The sequence below is a fragment of the Mytilus californianus genome, unplaced genomic scaffold (genome assembly GCF_021869535.1).
Source record: "Mytilus californianus isolate M0D057914Y unplaced genomic scaffold, xbMytCali1.0.p SCAF_1, whole genome shotgun sequence".
Classification (NCBI taxonomy): Eukaryota; Metazoa; Mollusca; class Bivalvia; order Mytilida; family Mytilidae; genus Mytilus; species Mytilus californianus.
In genome coordinates, this window is record NW_026262581.1 from 81,510,513 (window position 1) to 81,530,476 (window position 19,964).

Here is a 19,964-nt window from a genome sequence, read left to right on the forward strand (position 1 = left end):
GCGTGTTAAAATTACATTGTTAGGCAATCTATAATTTTATTTGTGTAATTGAATTAATCTCTGTACTGATTAATCCACACTCCCATAGATTTGTATGTCATGTGCTGCTATTTATAGGCACTTATATATATATATATATTCCTTACAATTGTGGGAAGCGACACAAATAATCTTTAAATCAATCGTTTACCAATACTAAGTCGGCCCAAGTTAATGAGTAAAAATAATGACAATGGTGAACAACATTCAATAAAAGGACAAATAAAAAAAAACTGCCGATTAAATAACCCTTTTAATCGAAAAAGGACCTTGAAATTCGAATTCATCAGAGATAATACGTGCATTTAAGTTCGATATATCATTCGATGAACTAATAGGGAAACATTTAAACCCAAGGATTGGCACATATGTAGCCAGTGTACAGTTTGGAATGACGCCTAATCATTGTTGAAGGCTGTACGCTGAATTTCTTTTAGTTGTTTTATTTTTTTGTAGTTGGGTTGCGGTCTCTTTGATGTTTACCAATTTATTTCCTTGTATTTTTACTTTTCAAGATGTGGAATTTACAAGCTTAGAATGATAAAATTATTCAGTCCCGTAACATTGACTATTGGTTGGTAACGAATACAGGAAATGTTGGTCTACCATTGGTTTCGGTACTTAATGTAAATAATGATTGTTAATTTTCCTTTATTCAATTTTTGATACGCTTTCAACATGATGGTAAGAGTGCGAGTAGCCCAATAATAAAAACAATGCGTTTTATGGTTACAAAAAATTAATCCATTGAGAGTTATGAACAATCTTAAATTTCATGTAAAATCAAAAAGGAGTCCAAAGAGTCTTGAAATGGTTTTGTTTTTAACATTTATTATACATTTTATCATCGAGGCAATACAAAATGTCAATGGTAAATACTTGTAACTTGTTTCATTCAACGGAACAGAAAGGGTATGGTGTATCAATGCATGACACAACACGAACGTGTACACGTTAGAAGCAAACGTAAAAGAAACAGCGCTTGTATTGCTGTTCATTTTCTCACGTTCACGGTGAAGCTTTCAACATGGCTCACAAACTCATACCTGACTGCAAATTCGACGGGTCAAGTCGCTGTTACAAACGCAATTATTTGCTAGATGACGACCTCTCTAAATATGTGGAGTAATACATGCATCAACAAATTGAAGACTTTATCGGGAAAAGAAAACCTAAAATTCTGTCAAAAATGCCCGACAGTCTCGCTGTGGAACACCACTGTGAACAATGCAAGTATTTTTGAATGATATAGAAACATTTAAATATAGATGACATGACTTGGAGGGAAATAACGTTGAATACAGATTACGAATGAATATGTTGTGCATCTTCCGCTTTTTTATCACTAAAAACAGCCGATAAACTTTTAGTTTAGCACATTGAACAGACTGTTTTTATTATATAAGATCGTAGATTATGATTAATTTATTTGATGATCTGAAGCTACTAAACTCACTGTGTCTAAACTACCCCGGCAAAAAATGTTTGGACTCAATGCTATCTAATACCCGGTACGGTGACGGACCATCAACAGACAGAGAAAATGTAGGTTTCTGGTTATTTATTAGTTATTTTTATGATATCGAAGAAAATAAATACATATATAACTATTTTCGAATGTGAGATGTAATATTTTCTCCAACCGTTCTAGATTAACGGAGAAATAAGTGAAAATGCACGTCAAAATGATGAATTGAGTGAACCTTGCCTCGAATTTGATTAATTTCTCGTTAAATTGTGCACATTGTACAAAAAAAAAAGGTACGGAAAGAAAGATATTGACATGGAGATTGCAAGACTAGTCACTTTGAGCACCTCACTACTTGTATTTCTGTGCATGGAACGAATGTAATGGGTCATGTCAAAATGAAAGGACCCGGTTTTGTCAACATGTACGACCCGGTTTCGTCATAGATTTCACAGAGCAGAACCCGGTTTTGTTATATAAAAAAATGCATAATCGCACAACATAATTAAACTTCAGCGTTTAAAAGGAGTTTGGTGGCTCGTTAGAAAGCAATTTCTTTCAATGGACAAATTATTATTTATTCGAATATGAAACACTCGAATTCCTACTTTATTGGAACAATAATAATTTTAATTTTGCTTTGTCTTTAAAAAAATACTTCAACTACGAAATACAAAGAATCAGGCTATCACGCAAATTGCGGTTTAAGCTCTCTATTCGTTTTTATATGAATTTTGTAAATTTAAGTGTTTAAACTTGGAGTTTAGTATACGGTCTTGAAAATTGAAGCACGCAAATTTGATATGGGATTTTCTTCCACAACAGGATGGTTATCTTAATAAGTAATCCACTGTACCTAGGGGTGTAATCTTTCCGATGATCGTTTAGAATAAATCAACTTGAGACTAAATATACATTATAAGGCATGATAGTATTAAGACAAATGTATACTAGTATGCATGCAGAATCTCCGTAGAATATGAATTTACATGCGGAGTAAAGGATTACAATAATCATGCGTTAAAAATCTTTTTATCCCTACTTGCAACTATTATACTGAGTATAAATTAGTATAATAGTCTCAATCCATCCAGAAAATGCAATAATGATGATTTTATTGATAGTTTTATAAATAAACGGTTCTTTTATCTCTCCATTGTGTGATGATTATCGTACATTGGCGGATTTTGGATTTTTCAAAGTGGCCGTAATTTCAACAGATAATATACCGTCGAGCGTAGCGAGTGAACATTTTTCAGGACGATTTTATGCCCAAAAAAATCGTGAAAAACTTGATATAATAATATCTTTTGGGCCATCAATGGTTGGGGTGGGTGGGGGTATTTAACCTATACTCTGCGGCCTGGATCTGCCACTGAAGTTATATGACTAAATCGTATACCATCTTAAAATTTTATAAGAAATAAGAAAATAGGGACACCCGCGAAATTGGATGTATGTGGGTTGGATTATCTTATATAGATATAGGAAGATGTGGTATGAGTGCCAATGAGACAACTCTCCATCCAAGTTACAATTTATAAAAGTAAACCATTATAGGTCAAGGTACGGCCTTCAACAAGGAGCATTGGCTCACACCGAACAACAAGCTATAAAGGGCCCCAAAAAATTACTAGTGTAAAACCATTCAAACGGAAGAACCAACGGTCTAATCTATATAAAAACGAGAAACGAGAAACACGTATGAACTACATAAACAGACGACAACTACTGTAATCAGATTCCTGACTTAGGACAGGTGCAAACATTTGCAGCGGGTATAAACGTTTTAATGGTACCAAACCTTCTCCCTTTTCTGAAACAATAGTATAACATCACAACATAGAAAAACACACTATAAAATATCAATTGGAAGGCTTAACTCAATCAAAAAACGTAAATTAACACACAATGAACGAATAAATTTGACCTGTGACACCTGAATGCAAATGCACAGTTAATAAAAAATTACAAGGGATAAATAATTAAAGTCAATAGTAAATAAACAGGTTTAAACAAAGTTAAAGTATGATATCACTGTTAAATTTCAAACAATTTATAGAAAATCATCACTTTTGAAGAAACCTGCGTCATATTATACACAGGTAAATGAAAATAATTTTGTTGTTAAGTATACTTCTTCTTCTGTGTGTATAAAATCTTCCGTTTAGGAATACCAAGAAATTTCTTTAATATCAATAAAACTAATCTAACACTTGGTACATATGGGGTGAATATTAACAATAAAAATATACAATTAGTGCTAGATAAAACTTCCTGTACAGGTCCAAGAACAGCATCTAAGGAAAAATGAAATAATTTTGATGTTCATAGTACGAATAAGTGAAAATTTGTAGTAATTAAATACCAAATAATCAAAGCTGGTATATAGACAAGATCCATGTTAACATTAAATAACAAAAAAGCATTACAAATAGTATCAACAGGTCAAATTAAAAGAAAGTACGATTGTTTATTCTAAGAATATCCTAAAAATTCACATTGATATTTTGGTACCGTCGGAATGCAAGACCAATAGATGCAAATTCGTGGTGGCTTGAACTATTTATATATAACTTCATATTTCAGAAGTTACATTAGAAGACCTGACTGCACCATACCTTGCACACAGATATTTTATGTTACGAAGTTTCTATCTGTCATATGTCCATTGCCCTTGACCTCATTTTCATAGTTCAGCGATTTCCTAACAAAATGAATGGCTGTTTTTTTATCAAGAGAATTTCACGCTGATAATGGTTGATAGCTATGATCAAGGTTAACACTACTTGTTCAAGTCCTTATGGTTGGCATTAGCTCACCTGACCCAAAAGGAAAGTGAGCTTTTCTCACCAATAACCCACAAGGGGCCTCGGTGGCCGAGTGGTCTAAGTAGTCGAACTACTGTATCACTAGCCAGTCAACGCCGAAGTTGTGAGTTCGAATCCCGCACGGGGCAGGTGCACTCGACTCCAATCTTAATTGACTATGATTGTCAGTTTTCCTATTCTCTCCGGGCACTCCGGCTTCCTCCAACAATAACAACGGGCCGCCACGAAATAACACAATAGTGTTGAAAGTGGCGTTAAACACCAATCAATCAATCAATCAATAAAGAGTCTAAAGAGCTTATGTTTTACTATATTGTATTTTTTTAATGACTTTGAAAACATTTGGTTTTATTTGATTTGATTTGACAATCATCATTGGGGTATTTAGTTTAAAAATGTTATCGCGATCGATGACCCCGCTTGTCAACCAAGATGGCCGACTTGGTTAAAAGAGAACATAGGGGAAAATGCAAGTTTTGTCTATTATTTTGAAAACCGCAATATATAGAGAAAATTCAACAGGGACAGATATATTCAAAATGATGAACTCTAACTTTTGTCCATATACATCAAAACTCTCACATGAATTCTTAAAGGAGTTATTGTCCTTAAATGACAAGTTTCGCCTTTTTTATTTTTGCTTTTTATCTTGAAATATATAAAAGATGGAGAGAAAATTCATATATCAAAAATGATCAAAAAGGCAAGATCTACAAATAAGTCGACTTGGCCGATATCCTTTTAAGAATTAATTACGATTTTTACCTTTGTTTGCGTTTTGACATTAAAAGTTGAAAATTCCACAGCTATGTTATGTACGTTCTCAAGAGTGAAAACTCGCATTGGTATGAGTACCATAGTATATATGGTACCAGAAAATTTGGCGGGGTTGCATGCATGGTTAATTTGTGTAGAATAGTATAAACTAAAGTCTTTTTCTGACTGTCCGTCAATGAACGAATGAATGAATGAATGATAGTAAATATTGTTAACAAAGGTGAAAGTATAGTAAAACATTCTAGCTTTATTCTTTAAATAAATTAATATGGTAACACAATCATACAACATCTTTTTATTTTAACATCATTACATACTAGTTTAGTAAACAAAAAAATATCATAATTTTATACAAGAAATAATGTAAGTACATGCTATAAAGTATTTATGTTCCATTTAAACTTAGTTCGAAGATAAGTGCAATATGGTATACGTTTTGCATTCGAAAAATATGTACTATCTTTTTCTGAAAGTTCTCGTTTAAAATAGATTCAAACACGACAGTTTTGATTTACAATAACATATATATTGAATTTCTTTCGACGGACAATGTTCAGAACAGTGTTAACGTTGATTTTCAAAAACTTGTGGTCTCATAACAAAACAAAACCGGGTCATATACAAAGACAAAACCGGGTCATTGTGTAGTAAACAACATTGACAAAACCGGGTCCTTCCATTTTGACATGACCCATTTCTTTCGTTCCATGCACAGAAATACAAGTAGTGAGGAGCTCAAAGTGACTAGTCTTGCAATCTCCATGCCAATATCTTTCTTTCCGTACCTTTCTTTTTGTACAATGTGCACAATTTAACGAGAAATTAAACAAATTCGAGGCAAGGTTCACTCAATTCATCATCTTGACGTGCATTTTCACTTATTTCTCCGTTAATCAAAACGGTTGGAGAAAATATTACATCTCACAGTCGAAAATAGTTACATATTTATTCATATTCTTCGATATCATAAAAATAACTAATAAATAAACAGAAACCTACATTTTCTCTGTCTGTTGATAGTCCGTCACCGTACAGGGTATTAGATAGCATCGAGTCCAAACATTTTTTGCCGGGGTAGTTTAGACACAGTGAAACTAGTGAAACAGTATGCTCTTACACTTCCGGAGCGCCTTGTGTCACTCCGAGTTCGTATTGTTAAATATTGCGTTTTCTATGCAGTAATATTCGACTGACTTTGTAAGTTTCTTTTCTGATATTGTTCATTAAAAACTAAACATGAATGAAGTATCAAAAATGGTGAAGACGATTTTTCCAACTGTATATATTGAACTTGTTGAATCCTTTTTCCTATAAGTGTATCATATGCATTTCTATTTTATTAGTAAATTTTATTTTTACAGAATGCCCTGTTGGTTCATACGGAAACGATTGTTTTGAAAAATGTTCAGCAAACTGTTGGAATCCAAAATGTGATCACGTGACAGGTGAATGTATCAGTGGTTGCAATGCTGGATGGCGAGGATTCAATTGTTCCCAAAGTGTGTTCCTTTTGCCAAGAAACAATCTGTTCATTTTATTATCTTTTGATTCATTGCAAGCAGAAGTTATTTTTTAGATCAATTAGTAACATAAGACTAGCTTTAACTTGAATTGGTGCATTAGACGTTGGAATTATATTTTTAATACGCCAAGTTCAATTTCATTCATTATTCAATGGTTTATTCGAATACCGCCTTACATTTAAAAAAAACATAAATCGCTATTTCAGTTGTATAAGCAATACAATGAAAAAAAAATCAATTTAAAAAAAATGTGTCCTTTATTAAAAAGATTAGAATGAACATAAAAAAAAATTATGTTTTATATTCTTATTCAACTAAACTGTATCAATTTATCTAATTACCTAGAAAATTAAATTGTCGACTGACAGAACGAATTGTGACATTTAACTATTATATTTTGATGTGAAATTCGTATTCGATCATGATTACAGATTGCCCTAGCGGTCAATTTGGGGGAAACTGTTCTGGATTTTGTGACGGATGTTTATCAAGTATGTGTGATCATGTTGGTGGAATATGTGATATCACAACTAGCTGTAAACGTGGCTATATATACTCTGAATACTGCGACGTATGTGAGTAATGTTAAGTATATCAAAACTGTGATAATGTTTTAATGAATAAAATAAACCTAGTCAGATGAACGTAAATTAGGGAGTAATACAATTTTGTCCCTTTAGAGAAAACATGTGTTCAATATGCTTAATTTGATTTTAAACTCCAAGTAGTTTCGTTGGTAATAGCTATACGTATAGACATGGTACTTCACTGAAAGAGAGGAGAAAGATACCAAAGGGACATTCAAACTCATAAGTGGAAAATAATAGACAACGCCATTGCTAAAAAAATAAAAGACCAACAGACAAACAGACAAACAATACTACACAAAACACAACATAGAAAACTAAAGACTGAGTAACACGAACCCCACCAAAAACTCGGGGTGATCTCAGGTGCACCGGAAGGGTAAGCAGATCCTGCTCCACATGTGGCACCCGTCGTGTTGTTCATGTAAGTACAAACCCGGTCATACGTCTAATTCGGCAGGTCACATTCGGGAAAAGGGGACGGGATTGTAGTAACGACATTAGGAACATAACCGCTATCATCTGTGAAAAGGATATTCCGAAATTGTCAACTAACTCGTGATTGCGTCCGTAAAATTTACGAAGGCATAATTTCAACTTCACCACTTGGAACTCTTGGTTTAATAGATTCCTTGTGAGCAGCAACTTTCTATCAAGGAAATCATGATAGAAAATACAAGCCCTGGAGTATCTTATCAACTGGGAGATATATACTCCGTATGCAGGCGCTGCTGGAATGTTGATCCATAAAAATGGAAAGTTCACTATTGGGAAGCTGAAATCATCTCTTTTGTCGTAAAGTTTTGTTTTTAACCGACCCTCATTGTCAATTTCTAGATATAAGTCGGATATGAGACAGATTTAACTGTATCTGTTGTATCCTTTATCTCAAGTTTGATGGGATAGATGCGTTCAACATAGTCACCAAATTTTGAATTATTTAGTGAGAGAACATCATCTATGTAGCGGAAAGTAACGTTAAAGGATACTGCTAACTTCTTTTCTTTCTTCCTAAGAAGTTCCTGTATGAAATCAGCCTCATATGAATAAAGGAACAAGTCGGCAAGAAGATGGGCACAGCTGGTTCCCAGGGGAATACCGATTGTTTTTTGAAAAACACGTCCTACAAACTTAACAAAAATGTTGTCAATCAAGAAATCCAGCATCTTGATAATGTCAGTTTCAGAGAATTTTTTGTTGGAATCAGAGTGATTTTTTACAAAGTAGGATTTATCCCTCCCTAAGACAAGATACTTGTATCTACGTTGGCAATTCTTATTTATGAAACAATTCACTACCAACTCTTTCAAGTTGTCTTTTAGTTTGGAATGGGGAATACTTGTGTAAAGTGTAGAAAATTCAAATGTTTTAATACTATTGCAAGATGAAAGAGTTTTAGATTGTATTGAATTTTTTAGTATCCACATCTGATTCACGCCACTTCTAGAATATGTAGTTTCACAATAACTTTGAAGCCCGGCTTTGATTGCTGATAAAATTGATGTTTTTAATTTAGAAAGAGGTTTCGTGGAGCACTTTGAAGACCCAGCAATATACCGTTGTTTGTAAGGACATTTATGTAGTTTAGGTATCCAATTCAGTGATGGAAGATCCTGAATGAGCATAGACGTCGGCAAAATGAAGGTTCTTAACAAAGTATTTTCTCAAAACAGAAACTCAAAACCAATCAAATAACAACAACTCACAATTATCCATTGGTTATAAGAATTATTTTGATTTATTATAAATCGATAATTACATTGATGAAACTATTGATAATTTAATAGTATATGTGTGGACAAAGTGTCTGTCGGTTTATTGGCCATCTTCATTAAAGGATAAAATCTGACATTTGAGTTTAACCCGGCTAGCGGTTTTTTTTCTATATACGATTTTAGTATATTAATGGAGGAGTATACATAGTTTAAACTCCATTCTATGTACAAGGGTTTGACAATTTTTGTCGTTTATCAATCGCTGCGATTCAGTCGTTTTGTGCTAAGGCGGCTTAAAGCAACCACCATTCAACCAATCAATTGTACATTCAACTAAGGTATGTTGTACGCTTAACTAAAAGACTGATCAGAACTTCTACCTTTGTTAAGTGTCTAGGCCTACACTAGTCAGTTTTCATTTAGACAAATAAACATGATAAAAAGTTTTAATCACTATATCAAAAGACTATATTGATTGAATGATTGTTGTTTGCTCAACGTCCAGTGGCAAATATTTCATGCATGTTCAGGAAAAGAACACATGAACAATAAATACAATAGGTAAGTAGGTCTTGTAATAGAAGCTGTCCGGGATAAAGGTCGAGGAAATTTAGATTGCCACTGGGAAATGAGTGTTATTGAATAAGGACAGAAATTTGGCCTAGCAACATGCCATCTACGGACCCCTCAAAGAGTTGTTGCAAGGGTTCTTAACGTGCTGGTAGCGTGGTACTCTCTCTGCATGAGGCTTCGGATTTAACGTCCCAATTCTGACCGTAAGTGGCTTCGTACTTGATACATCCCGCATGTAGCCAAACAGACGCCCCACTTTGGCGAGAGTTGTACTGCCGGTCGGAAGAAGACCAAAGTGACCAAATTTCTGTTCCCCAGTCACACTAATGCATTTGTCAAAAAAGATAATGAAATCTTATTATGATTCGCTGGCTATATATACTGGTACAAGAAAAAGAGGATTTATCTTGGGGTTGTATTGAGATATTCGGATTGGTTAAGGTCTCGTTTCTTTAAAAAAAAGATACAGGGACGATAGAGTCATAATATATAATGGAACATTATATGAGATTAAATACGTTTTTTTGTCAAATAATTATATTCCCTTATTGAAATTCACCTATAAGATTTCAAACGATAAAATATCGTTCCTATATGTTGCGTAATTAAAGGTCAGAGATTTACAACAAATGGCATTCTTGACCTTGCAATACATTTTAAAGAAACAAATTCTTTTCGCTATCTGCATCGGAATAAATGTCACTCACAGCATGTATTCCGATGATTTATTAAATGTGAAGCAATACGGCAGATAGGAAACACAACTAACCATGAAAAATTAGTACACAGTCTAAATTCAATGTAAAATTATTACATAGGGGTTATGATAACGTCGAAATAGATGATAGCATTACTGATGCTTTATCAATTGACCGTACTGAATTATTACAGCATAAAACTTTGAAGGAAAAAGAAAATATTCCTTAAGTTTTAATAACTAACTAAGTATAACCCATATATACGTAAAATAAAAAAAAACGTATCATGAAACACTGGCATTTATTGCAGTTTGACGAAAAATGTGTACGAGTGTTCAATGTGTAACCAATTGTTGCGCATATCAAACATAAAAGTGTAGGAGGCATGTTTACTAGATCAAAGTTAAAGACTATAACATCACATTGACAGACTCCTTACCCTTCCGGAGCACCTGAGATCACCCCCAGTTTTTGGTGGGGTTCGTGTTGCTTAGTCTTTGGTTTTCTATGTTGTGTCATCTGTACTATTATTTGTCTGTTTGTCTTTTTATTTTTGGCCATGGAGTTGTCAGTTTGTTTTCGATTTATGAGTTTGACGGTCCCTCTGGTATCTTTCGTCCCTCTATCTTGGACCCATGATGATGACAGATCTGTCAAAATATCTATTGACGACGAATTAAAGTATAAAAAAAAAAACATATACATGAATATTCATATTTATTATATAAAAGTGATGCATCTGAAGATTACCATCCCAAGCTTTTGATTGCCGAAACACTTAAATAGTGTCGGGAACTATCAGGCAATATGGGATGCGTGGTTGCATGGGTGTTTTATTATAACAAAATGATATCAATTTAAGTATATTTCACAGATATTTTGTTTCATGTATCTCGTATCATGTATTGCTGTGTCTCGTATCTCTGTTTTGTTTTTTACGCCAACCCATTTTAAAGCAATAACTTAATTTCAGTATTGAAAAAGATAAGAATACCAAGTATAAATTGAACTCAATTGATACCAAATGAAAACAATTCGTCAATACAATTCTAGTTTTTATTTATTAAATCTTCCTATCTTGAATTTCATTAATTTCTTATTCTATTTTGGTCAATTAACTTTAAGGAATCTTGACGAGGATGAATAGATTGATTTGATTATGGATGCCTGCTTAACGTCCAGCGGCAAACTTTACGTACATATTTCGTACGATAGCATGTAAACGACAAATGAATATACCCAGATATTTCGCACTTTTATGTAATAGCTCACTAGGTAACAGTTCATAGAACGAAATATAATCCCATTCAAGAAACAATATTTTCACTCCGAGCCTAGACCAGTCTAAACTCCTTATTGTTGCGTTTGCAGCGAAGAAATATAGCAAATAGAAGTTTTAAAGGTGTCTATCCGGTAATGAAAGGTGACAATTTATATAATTATACTCTGTCACATAGTTTATAAATTAATACCTTTCACAACGACGCTTCATCATGTGTGCACTTATAAAATAAGGATGTTGCTTTTCTCATCTTTTAGCGAAAGAATAATGGAATGAAATTAAGAAACAAATCTCAAGTTTCGGCCACAGGTCTTTTCAAAAGACTTCAACATCGAAAATTACATCTTGCTTCACTTTTGTTACTTTTCTTATGATTGTGATGTTGTTATGTACATGACGTAATGATTCGTGACTTTCAGTTTGAAATTTAAAAGATAATTATCACAGAATATGGAGTATAATAAATAAAATAACACATGGCTGATATGGTCATAGAGCTGGTTGTTACCCCGCTTGCAGGAACAACCTGAAATATAACCCTTTCAGCAGAGAACCACCGACAACATATATGAACAATAATATTAAGTATAAAAAAGTGAATCCTATCGACGTACACTTTCGTGTGTATCGTTTCAACTTATATTGCATTTTGTCGTTTTATAATCCTTTTATTTTACTTGATGGACAATGCTTAACAACGATTTTTCATTTCCTTGTAAACTATCAAAATATGATTGATGATTTTGAAAGTATGAGATCATAGATGTAAGAAGATGTGGTATGAGTGCCTATGAGACAACTCTCCATCCAAGTCACAATTTGTAAAAGTAAACCATTATAGGTCAAAGTACGGCCTTCCAACACGGAGCCTTGGCTCACACCGAACAGCAAGCTATAAAGGGCCCCAAAAATGACTAGTGTAAAACAATTCAAATAGGAAAACCAACCGTCTAATCTATATAAAAAACGACAAACGAGAAACACTTATGAACCACATCAACAAACGACAACCACTGAACATCAGGTTCCTGACTGAGGACAGGTGCAAACAAATGCAGCGGGTTTAAAAGTTTAAATAGGCGCCAACCTATATATTCACCCTACCTGAAACAATAGTGTAACATCACAACATAGAAAAACACACTATAGAATATCAATTATAATGGCTTAACTCAATCAAAAGATATATCAACAAAAACAAGTGAACATACACTGAACGAATAAATTTGATCTATGACACAATGTAAATACAAAATTAATAAAACAAGGGGGTTAGATGTAAAACAATATAAGAAAGGTAACCATAACCTTGGACAAAATGCCGCCAAATAAAATAACGTACACAGGTAAATAAAAATAATTTTGTTGTAAGGTATACATGGAGTACGGAAATAAGTTTGCTGTTCCTAGTACTTATTGTTTTTGGGGAAGGTTAACTTTTTGGTAGTAAGACCCGTCACGGCTAAGCTTGGAAACTGAGTAGGCAAATGCTCACATTGAATCTGTACCGAAACAGTGTGTTGAATGTCCTCTTTTACACCATTACCGATGATGATGCTCCTACTAAAGGAGGAAGATACAGAACATACATACAAACGAGAACCAAAGTGAAAATTTATCGTCACACTAAACACTTATCAAAGGTGGTATATATTAAAAATAGTGAGACTAGATATAACACTGAATAAGTAAACATCAAATAACAAAAATACATTACAAATTGTATCAACAGGTCAAATTAATACGAATGTACGATTTGAGAGTACTCGCAGTTACTGAAAGCTAGTTGACCATTTAAATGCAACACACTAACGAAACGACATGATTATAACAACGAATAGATTTTGTCTTAGGAACGGAAAATAGAATCCCTCATTTTCTTTTAGTTTTTTAAAAGAAATTCAAAAGACCTCTTTAATCCATTACTTATTTTAGTTGCCTGTGAATATTATAAAAAAAGGAATTATCAGAATTATATTAATGAAACTCTTCTGACTTTTTTAAATGCCCCTTTTTGACCTGTTCTATTGCAACGATCCCAACTGATAACTTCATGTTGATATTGAGATCTTTGATGATCCCTTTCATTTACTCTGTCCAAGGCATACATGTATTCTTGATCACAATATGTGTCCTGATCTATTCCTGAAGTCATGCGGCGTGTTAGAAAAAGGGGGATTTCAAATATACAAGGAATACTAGAACGTCGATTTGAGATAGCAAAAATAAACTTCGAGTAGAGGGGACACAAAAAATCCTTCGTTGATTTTTATCATGACGTAAAAAATTCATGAAGGCATACAATTTGGTGAGACAGACGCGCGGTTCGCCTGCATAAGACTCATCAGGGGCGCTGGAAACAGTTGGAAGGCCAAATAAAATAGGAAGCTTGATTGGGATGCGATTTGATAAACGTACATCCATTTGATACCGAATGCGGATCTGATTCAAATGTGCTGAAATGGACATAAAAAACTAATTACACTGCTGCACACGAGAACACCTCTGAATTTTTGTGTGGATCTTTCTACTCAATCTTCACATCATCATGTAATGGTTTGTAAATGTTGCTATATTGTCTTCCTTTTTTGCAATGATGTTATTTTTTAGGAAGTTTTTATGTATGTTTTTACATTTTTTTTATTTAATAGTCATCGGTGTTGCTAAGACAAACAACAAGCTGCAATAAGCAGGGTTTAATATTTGTGATGAAGGGTATACCGTAATAAGTATTTTGTGAAAACCACGCGGTAACATCGCACCAAACGTGATAGTTTTTTTACAAGCGATTCGAAAAGAAAATCCTAAAAACTAGTAAAAAATATTGATGTACAAATAGAAATATATCAGAATATATTTAGATTTTTTATGAAAAATATGCTTTTTTTTCTCCCTAGCCTGTGACGATGGGAATTTTGGTAGAAATTGTGAAAAAACATGTAATTGTCTAACCGAACCTTGCAGTAAAGGTGACGGAATATGTCCACCTGGAGGCTGTAAGGAAGGATGGCATGGTGAATCATGTAACAAAGGTAAGAAGCAGTCAAAATTTAAAATAGTTTTAAAGATCTATTGTTACATTTAACAAAATGTTTGTTTGCGGAAGTATTAATGTAAGACAAACAAGTTTTATTAATAAAAACATGTTGTAAAATTTCCATAAAAACACTATAACATTTTCATAGCATAACATAAATCTTATATAGAAACATGGCCCATGATTTACTAAGAGCTATTAACAATCTGTGAAAAGTAAAATAACAAAAATACCGAAAAATTCAAAACGGAAAGTCTTTTATCAAATGGCAAAATAAAAAGCTCAAAAATATCAAACGAATGGAAAATAACTGTCATATTCCTGACTTGGAACAGACATTTCCTTATGTAGAAAATGGTGGATTAAATCTGGTTTTATAGCTAGCTAAACCTCTCACTTGTATGATAGTCGCATAGAATTCCATTATATTGACAACAATGTGTGAGCAAAATAAACAGACACAATAGATAAAAATGTATAAAATTGGGGTACAGCAGTCAACATTGCGATATAATCTTAATCACTATAAACGCAAATAACTATTTCAACAAAGAAAAACAAAATGGCATATAGACACTCTATAAACAAAGTGTATGGTACTGTTTGTAATACTTTGGCTTTAGCAGAAAAACTGTCATATGAAAAAGATTCATAAGAGATTTTGTCAAACTGTTCAAGCCTAAAACAAATCATGTCATAGAGCTGCAAAAGCAGCATTTGGTAGATTTCTATTGATTCATTCATTGGCGTTCCAACTTTAGTGTACTTTTGTAATATAAATACAAAACTTGAGGGGATAAATCCTTTAATACAGGAAGCATATGACATAAATAAAACATAAAATAATTATGTGTATTTAAAAGGTTGGTATATTCTTGCCTCTAGATATTTGAAGAATTTGGAATTTAGATACAACAAATATGAAAACATAGATATTTTTTCTAAAACCTATTTTAAGGAGAAATTTTAAAAATAGTATTTTTGAAAGATACAAAAATAACTTGAAGAATAATTCAATACTATTCTTATATAGTTAGCTTACACAGATATAAAATTAGAAGATTTTCTATTAAATGAATAAAGTTTAAAAACATATACAACTTATTTCAAAATCTCCAGTCAGAGATCAAAATTTAGAAAACAGAAAGAGGTCATAACAAGTATATTCAAAGGAAAAAAAACTATGTCAAAAGTTGATATTATAAATGTAGATAACCATTGTCCAATAGACAAAGTTTCGTTTTGTGTATTTTAAGATTATGCAACTTATTCCACCTTCTTAAAACTAGCTTTCGTGTAGCTTTTTTTAAATTGATGTGTGTCAACAATACATTGTTTACCTTAATCAATATATTCACTTTTGTTCTAACACTTTATGAAACATAACAAGCTATATCATGCCTATGCTAGTTATTTGATAAGGCTGACTAAATGTAATCAATGACACTGGCATTGAAATGTTTGATGTACTATTATCTAATGAATGATCTCGACTGGTTCTTTTGTTCATTGAAGTTGCTGTAAAAGTCGTGTCATCTGTACTTGTAGTGATGTATTACCCTGCAGGTGTAATTAACATTGGGTTAAAGAAGGCTGATGTGGTATTGGCAATACTGTGTCCCTCGGATTTGTATGGCAACTGTAGTACATGTACATATACCTATATAGCTGGTAGCCTTTGGTTGAATTTCTTCCTTACTAAAGTTGCAACAGTAGATGGTGTAGTTTTTCGCTTTCTTGCTAACCACCTGAGCTCATCAAATATGACTTATAAAAAAAACTCAAAATAAAGAATCACAATATAAAAATTCCAAATGTGGTATAATATTACTACAAAAACCTGTTTATTCCTTGCCAACAAAAAATATAAACAATTTTAAATTATAAAAATATACATATTATGATTGATTGTTGCCAACTTAACGTCCAATTGCAAATATACATATAACGGTTCATAAAACAACTTACAGATGTAAAATTTGATAATAATCAACAATAAAAAATACCAAGCAGTAAATTTGAATTCGACAAAATAGAAACCATCTTTTAATGCTGTATATGTCGACTTCACAGTTATCTGTTGTAGTCACATGCGTAACGCTCTTTTTGGGACATTATTTTAATATTTTATTGGTTCTTTAAAGAAATTCCTATATGTTTGATAGTAACTTTACAATTTTTGGTTGGTGAGTCTGTGTTGAAGCGTGGAAATTGCTACGGTATGCAATTCATTTTAGTAAAAATAAAAATTTACACAAATTTAAACATATGGTCAATTCAATTATAAAGACGAAAGTTAAATCACAAAAATACTGAACTCTGAGGAAAATTCAAAACGGAAAGTCCCTAATCAAATGGCAAAATAAAAAGCACAAACACATCAAACGAATGGACAACAACTGCGACGAGTGACAATAACCATAAAATTTTATTTTTAATGCACCGCCTAACATACGGCTAAATCATATACCATTTGAAATCATACCATGTGTACTGTCTTTGTTTGACTTTTCTGTATATACATAGTATATTCTTTAAAGCATTTGTATAACCCCTTTTCAAAAATGGTACATTATTTATTTCCCGATATTGACAACAATCGTGTTATCTAAACAAAGATAAGCAATATGATTCCTATATGCAGATGGTGTTATCATGGCAACTGCAAAAGCTTCATTGGAAGACTGATTCTTTATATGATATTATTTTCCGTTTGAAATAATGAAAAAAACATCCCTAACCTATAAACGATGAATTTAAAAAAAACCACATTCTGCAAAAAGATTTTTTTTTTATGAAGTCAATACTAGGTTGCAGAAACATAAATCTCAATGTTTAAAGGAAATAATACACGCGAGATTCACTTTCAAGGGAACTTTAGGGGCAAAACTCGATATTTCAATATGTATTTTAATTGCCATCATGAGAAAAACTTTTTTGTCTTTTCTTGTAATTTGTTTGTAATTTCATGATTAACATTTAAAGATATAAAAGACTTAATATATACATATATTAAGCTAGCCTTAAAAACACTAAATCCATAAATATATAATCTCATAGTTTAATTTCAAATGTTTTTCTTATGCAAATGTCGAACATTTGTTTTCTTGGTTGCTTCAACTGCATCGCGCATTGACGACCGAAGTAAAATCTTTTATATACTAGACACTGAAAGTGTTTTGTGTGCTGTCCAAAGTAGGAAACCCGAACAATCTACGCAATTATTATGTAAAAAATGGGCATGTTGCAGTTACATTAACTTACAGTCTATATCTTAATTTTGATTTGAAAATTCTAGCAATTTGCAATAATTCTAGTTATAATTAGATTTCCTCAAAAGTTAAAAAAATTAGTATTATAAAGAAAGAAATTACACTTACGATTCGACCAATCAGCATAAAGAATGTTTTGTAAAAGTAGGCAACCTCTGGCAAAACATATATAGCACTATTGATAGTGCTGTTATCTACAGCTACACTTATTCAAATAAATTTTCAGAATTGAAACTAACAGATAAATAGGTATTTGGACCATTTTTATTCCAAATCTACTTTGCCATGATTTTGCAATAAAGTTTTATTTTAGATGTTCTACATAATATTCTCTCTTAAGGCATTGAGAAAACCAGAGTGCTACTTAAGTAGATAATCTTTGCTTATGAAAAGATAATTATTTACAATTAGGATATATATGATTATATAAGGAAATTATGCTTAAGCTAAAATATTCAGACAGTTGTGAGAAATGAAACTTGTGGTTGAATTTATTAAGTTTTTTTTAATTGGCTTCATATGTTCCAATCCGACTTAATTTCGTGGATATTTATGCTTTGCGTTGGTTTCAAATATTGTCTTTTCCCAAAATTATCCTGAAAATGAAACCCATAAAACTTAATCCAAAAAATAGGTTTTTTTTCACATTCCAATGCTTTGCATGCTATAATGTGTTCGTTTTGTTTTTCTAATGGTGCGAAAATCTCATAACTGCAATCAAGTTCTTAAATGAGTTAACATAAAAAAAAAAACAATACAGAAAAGTATGTTAAAATGTGATATACAAGCGTTTGAAATGAGATAAATTAAAATCAGGTCTGTAATTGTGAGTTTGAATTGCTATCTATTTTAAAACTATATTTGAATTTGTTTATCATGAATAAAATCCTGTCATATACATTCTCCTTAGGTGTACTTTAAAACTTTGAACTTCACTAAAATCTACCAAGCGATGTAGGAGGAGCATTGCTTATTACAAAGGATGGGCATATGAATGGAAAGAACAAAGACAAAAGGGCGTAGGAACAAGAAAATTCCTACATTCAGGCTAAACAAACACAAACACATACACGCATACACAGCAACATCTGAATTTTAAGATCTGTTCTGATATCATTAATTCACTTAACTTTGACCAAGCTGGTTATCTTTTCCTTGGTTGACAGGAGGGAGAAGATAACAAAGCCGCAGAAACACAGATAACACTATGACCAAAGCCGAAAATGTCGGATAGACAAAAAACAGTTCTCAAAACACTACTGTGAAAGTACTTTTATTCGTGGGGTACCAATTTTCAGGGTTTTCGTTGATGGCTTTATCCACGAATTGAAGTGTCCAACGAAATATAACAATTGTTGTCCGAATCAAGACTTGGAAAGATCCCCATTAGGTGAGATTGCATGGATACATGATGATATGCGATGATGAAGTGTTCATTTTATCTCCTCATAATTCTCATACGGAAAAGCAATTATTTTATTGAAAATTTGTTGACAAATGAACACCGTATTTTGCAATGTCCACTAATCATTATAAAATAACATAATTAGGATTATTTTCAAGAATCTTCCTTTCGGATGGCTTCAAATTCTTCACTCGATTTTTTGTTTTTAAACTAAAAACCTATAGTCCAGCCGATCGGTGAAAAAATTCCTCAAATAATGAGGAAAGCACCAAATTTTGCATGATGGTACATTTTTGTGTACTGAGCAATATTAGCTATGGACCCACCCTCAACATTTAATATGGCGGCTTATTTCAAGATGGCCGCCATACATTCTAAAATATTTTCCAGTATTGCTCAAACCACATTTGATTTGATGCTGGAAGCACAAAATTCAACATATTTGAATGATTTTGGTGTACTTACATGTAGCAAGATTTTGTTTTGATCTATCTTTGAAATTCAAAATGGCGGCTTTTTTTAAAATGGCCGCCTTGAAAAATAAGCAAATATTCATTATTGAGAATTGACCTGAATTTAATCATTTTATTAAAATATAGTGTCATTTAGTCTCTGTTCCAGTTCTGTCCTTTTGATTTTGCCTGGCTTGTCATTTTATATACAAAGTAGTAGCTTTCATAAAAAGCTGTAGTAGTAGCTTTCGTTAAAAGCTGCAATATTTTTTGTCTTGGGTCACACATAAAAGCTGTGGTTTGAG

General features: G+C 32.5%; 1 protein-coding gene and 1 long non-coding RNA gene across 2 annotated transcripts in view; one reads left to right on the plus strand and one right to left on the minus strand.

Annotated features, from left to right (window-relative positions):
- Positions 1–19,964, plus strand: part of LOC127724568 (receptor-type tyrosine-protein phosphatase T-like) — a 147,500-nt gene that overhangs the window by 87,179 nt on the left and 40,357 nt on the right. Inside the window, exons 9-11 of the mRNA XM_052231558.1 lie at positions 6,477–6,614; positions 7,070–7,213; positions 14,391–14,525. Of these exons, the coding sequence (XP_052087518.1) occupies positions 6,477–6,614; positions 7,070–7,213; positions 14,391–14,525 (417 nt within the window). The remainder of the gene's footprint in view (positions 1–6,476; positions 6,615–7,069; positions 7,214–14,390; positions 14,526–19,964) is intronic.
- LOC127724622 (uncharacterized) overlaps positions 1–19,964 on the minus strand; it is a 311,306-nt gene that overhangs the window by 63,715 nt on the left and 227,627 nt on the right. The gene's annotated exons all lie outside the window — the stretch shown is intronic.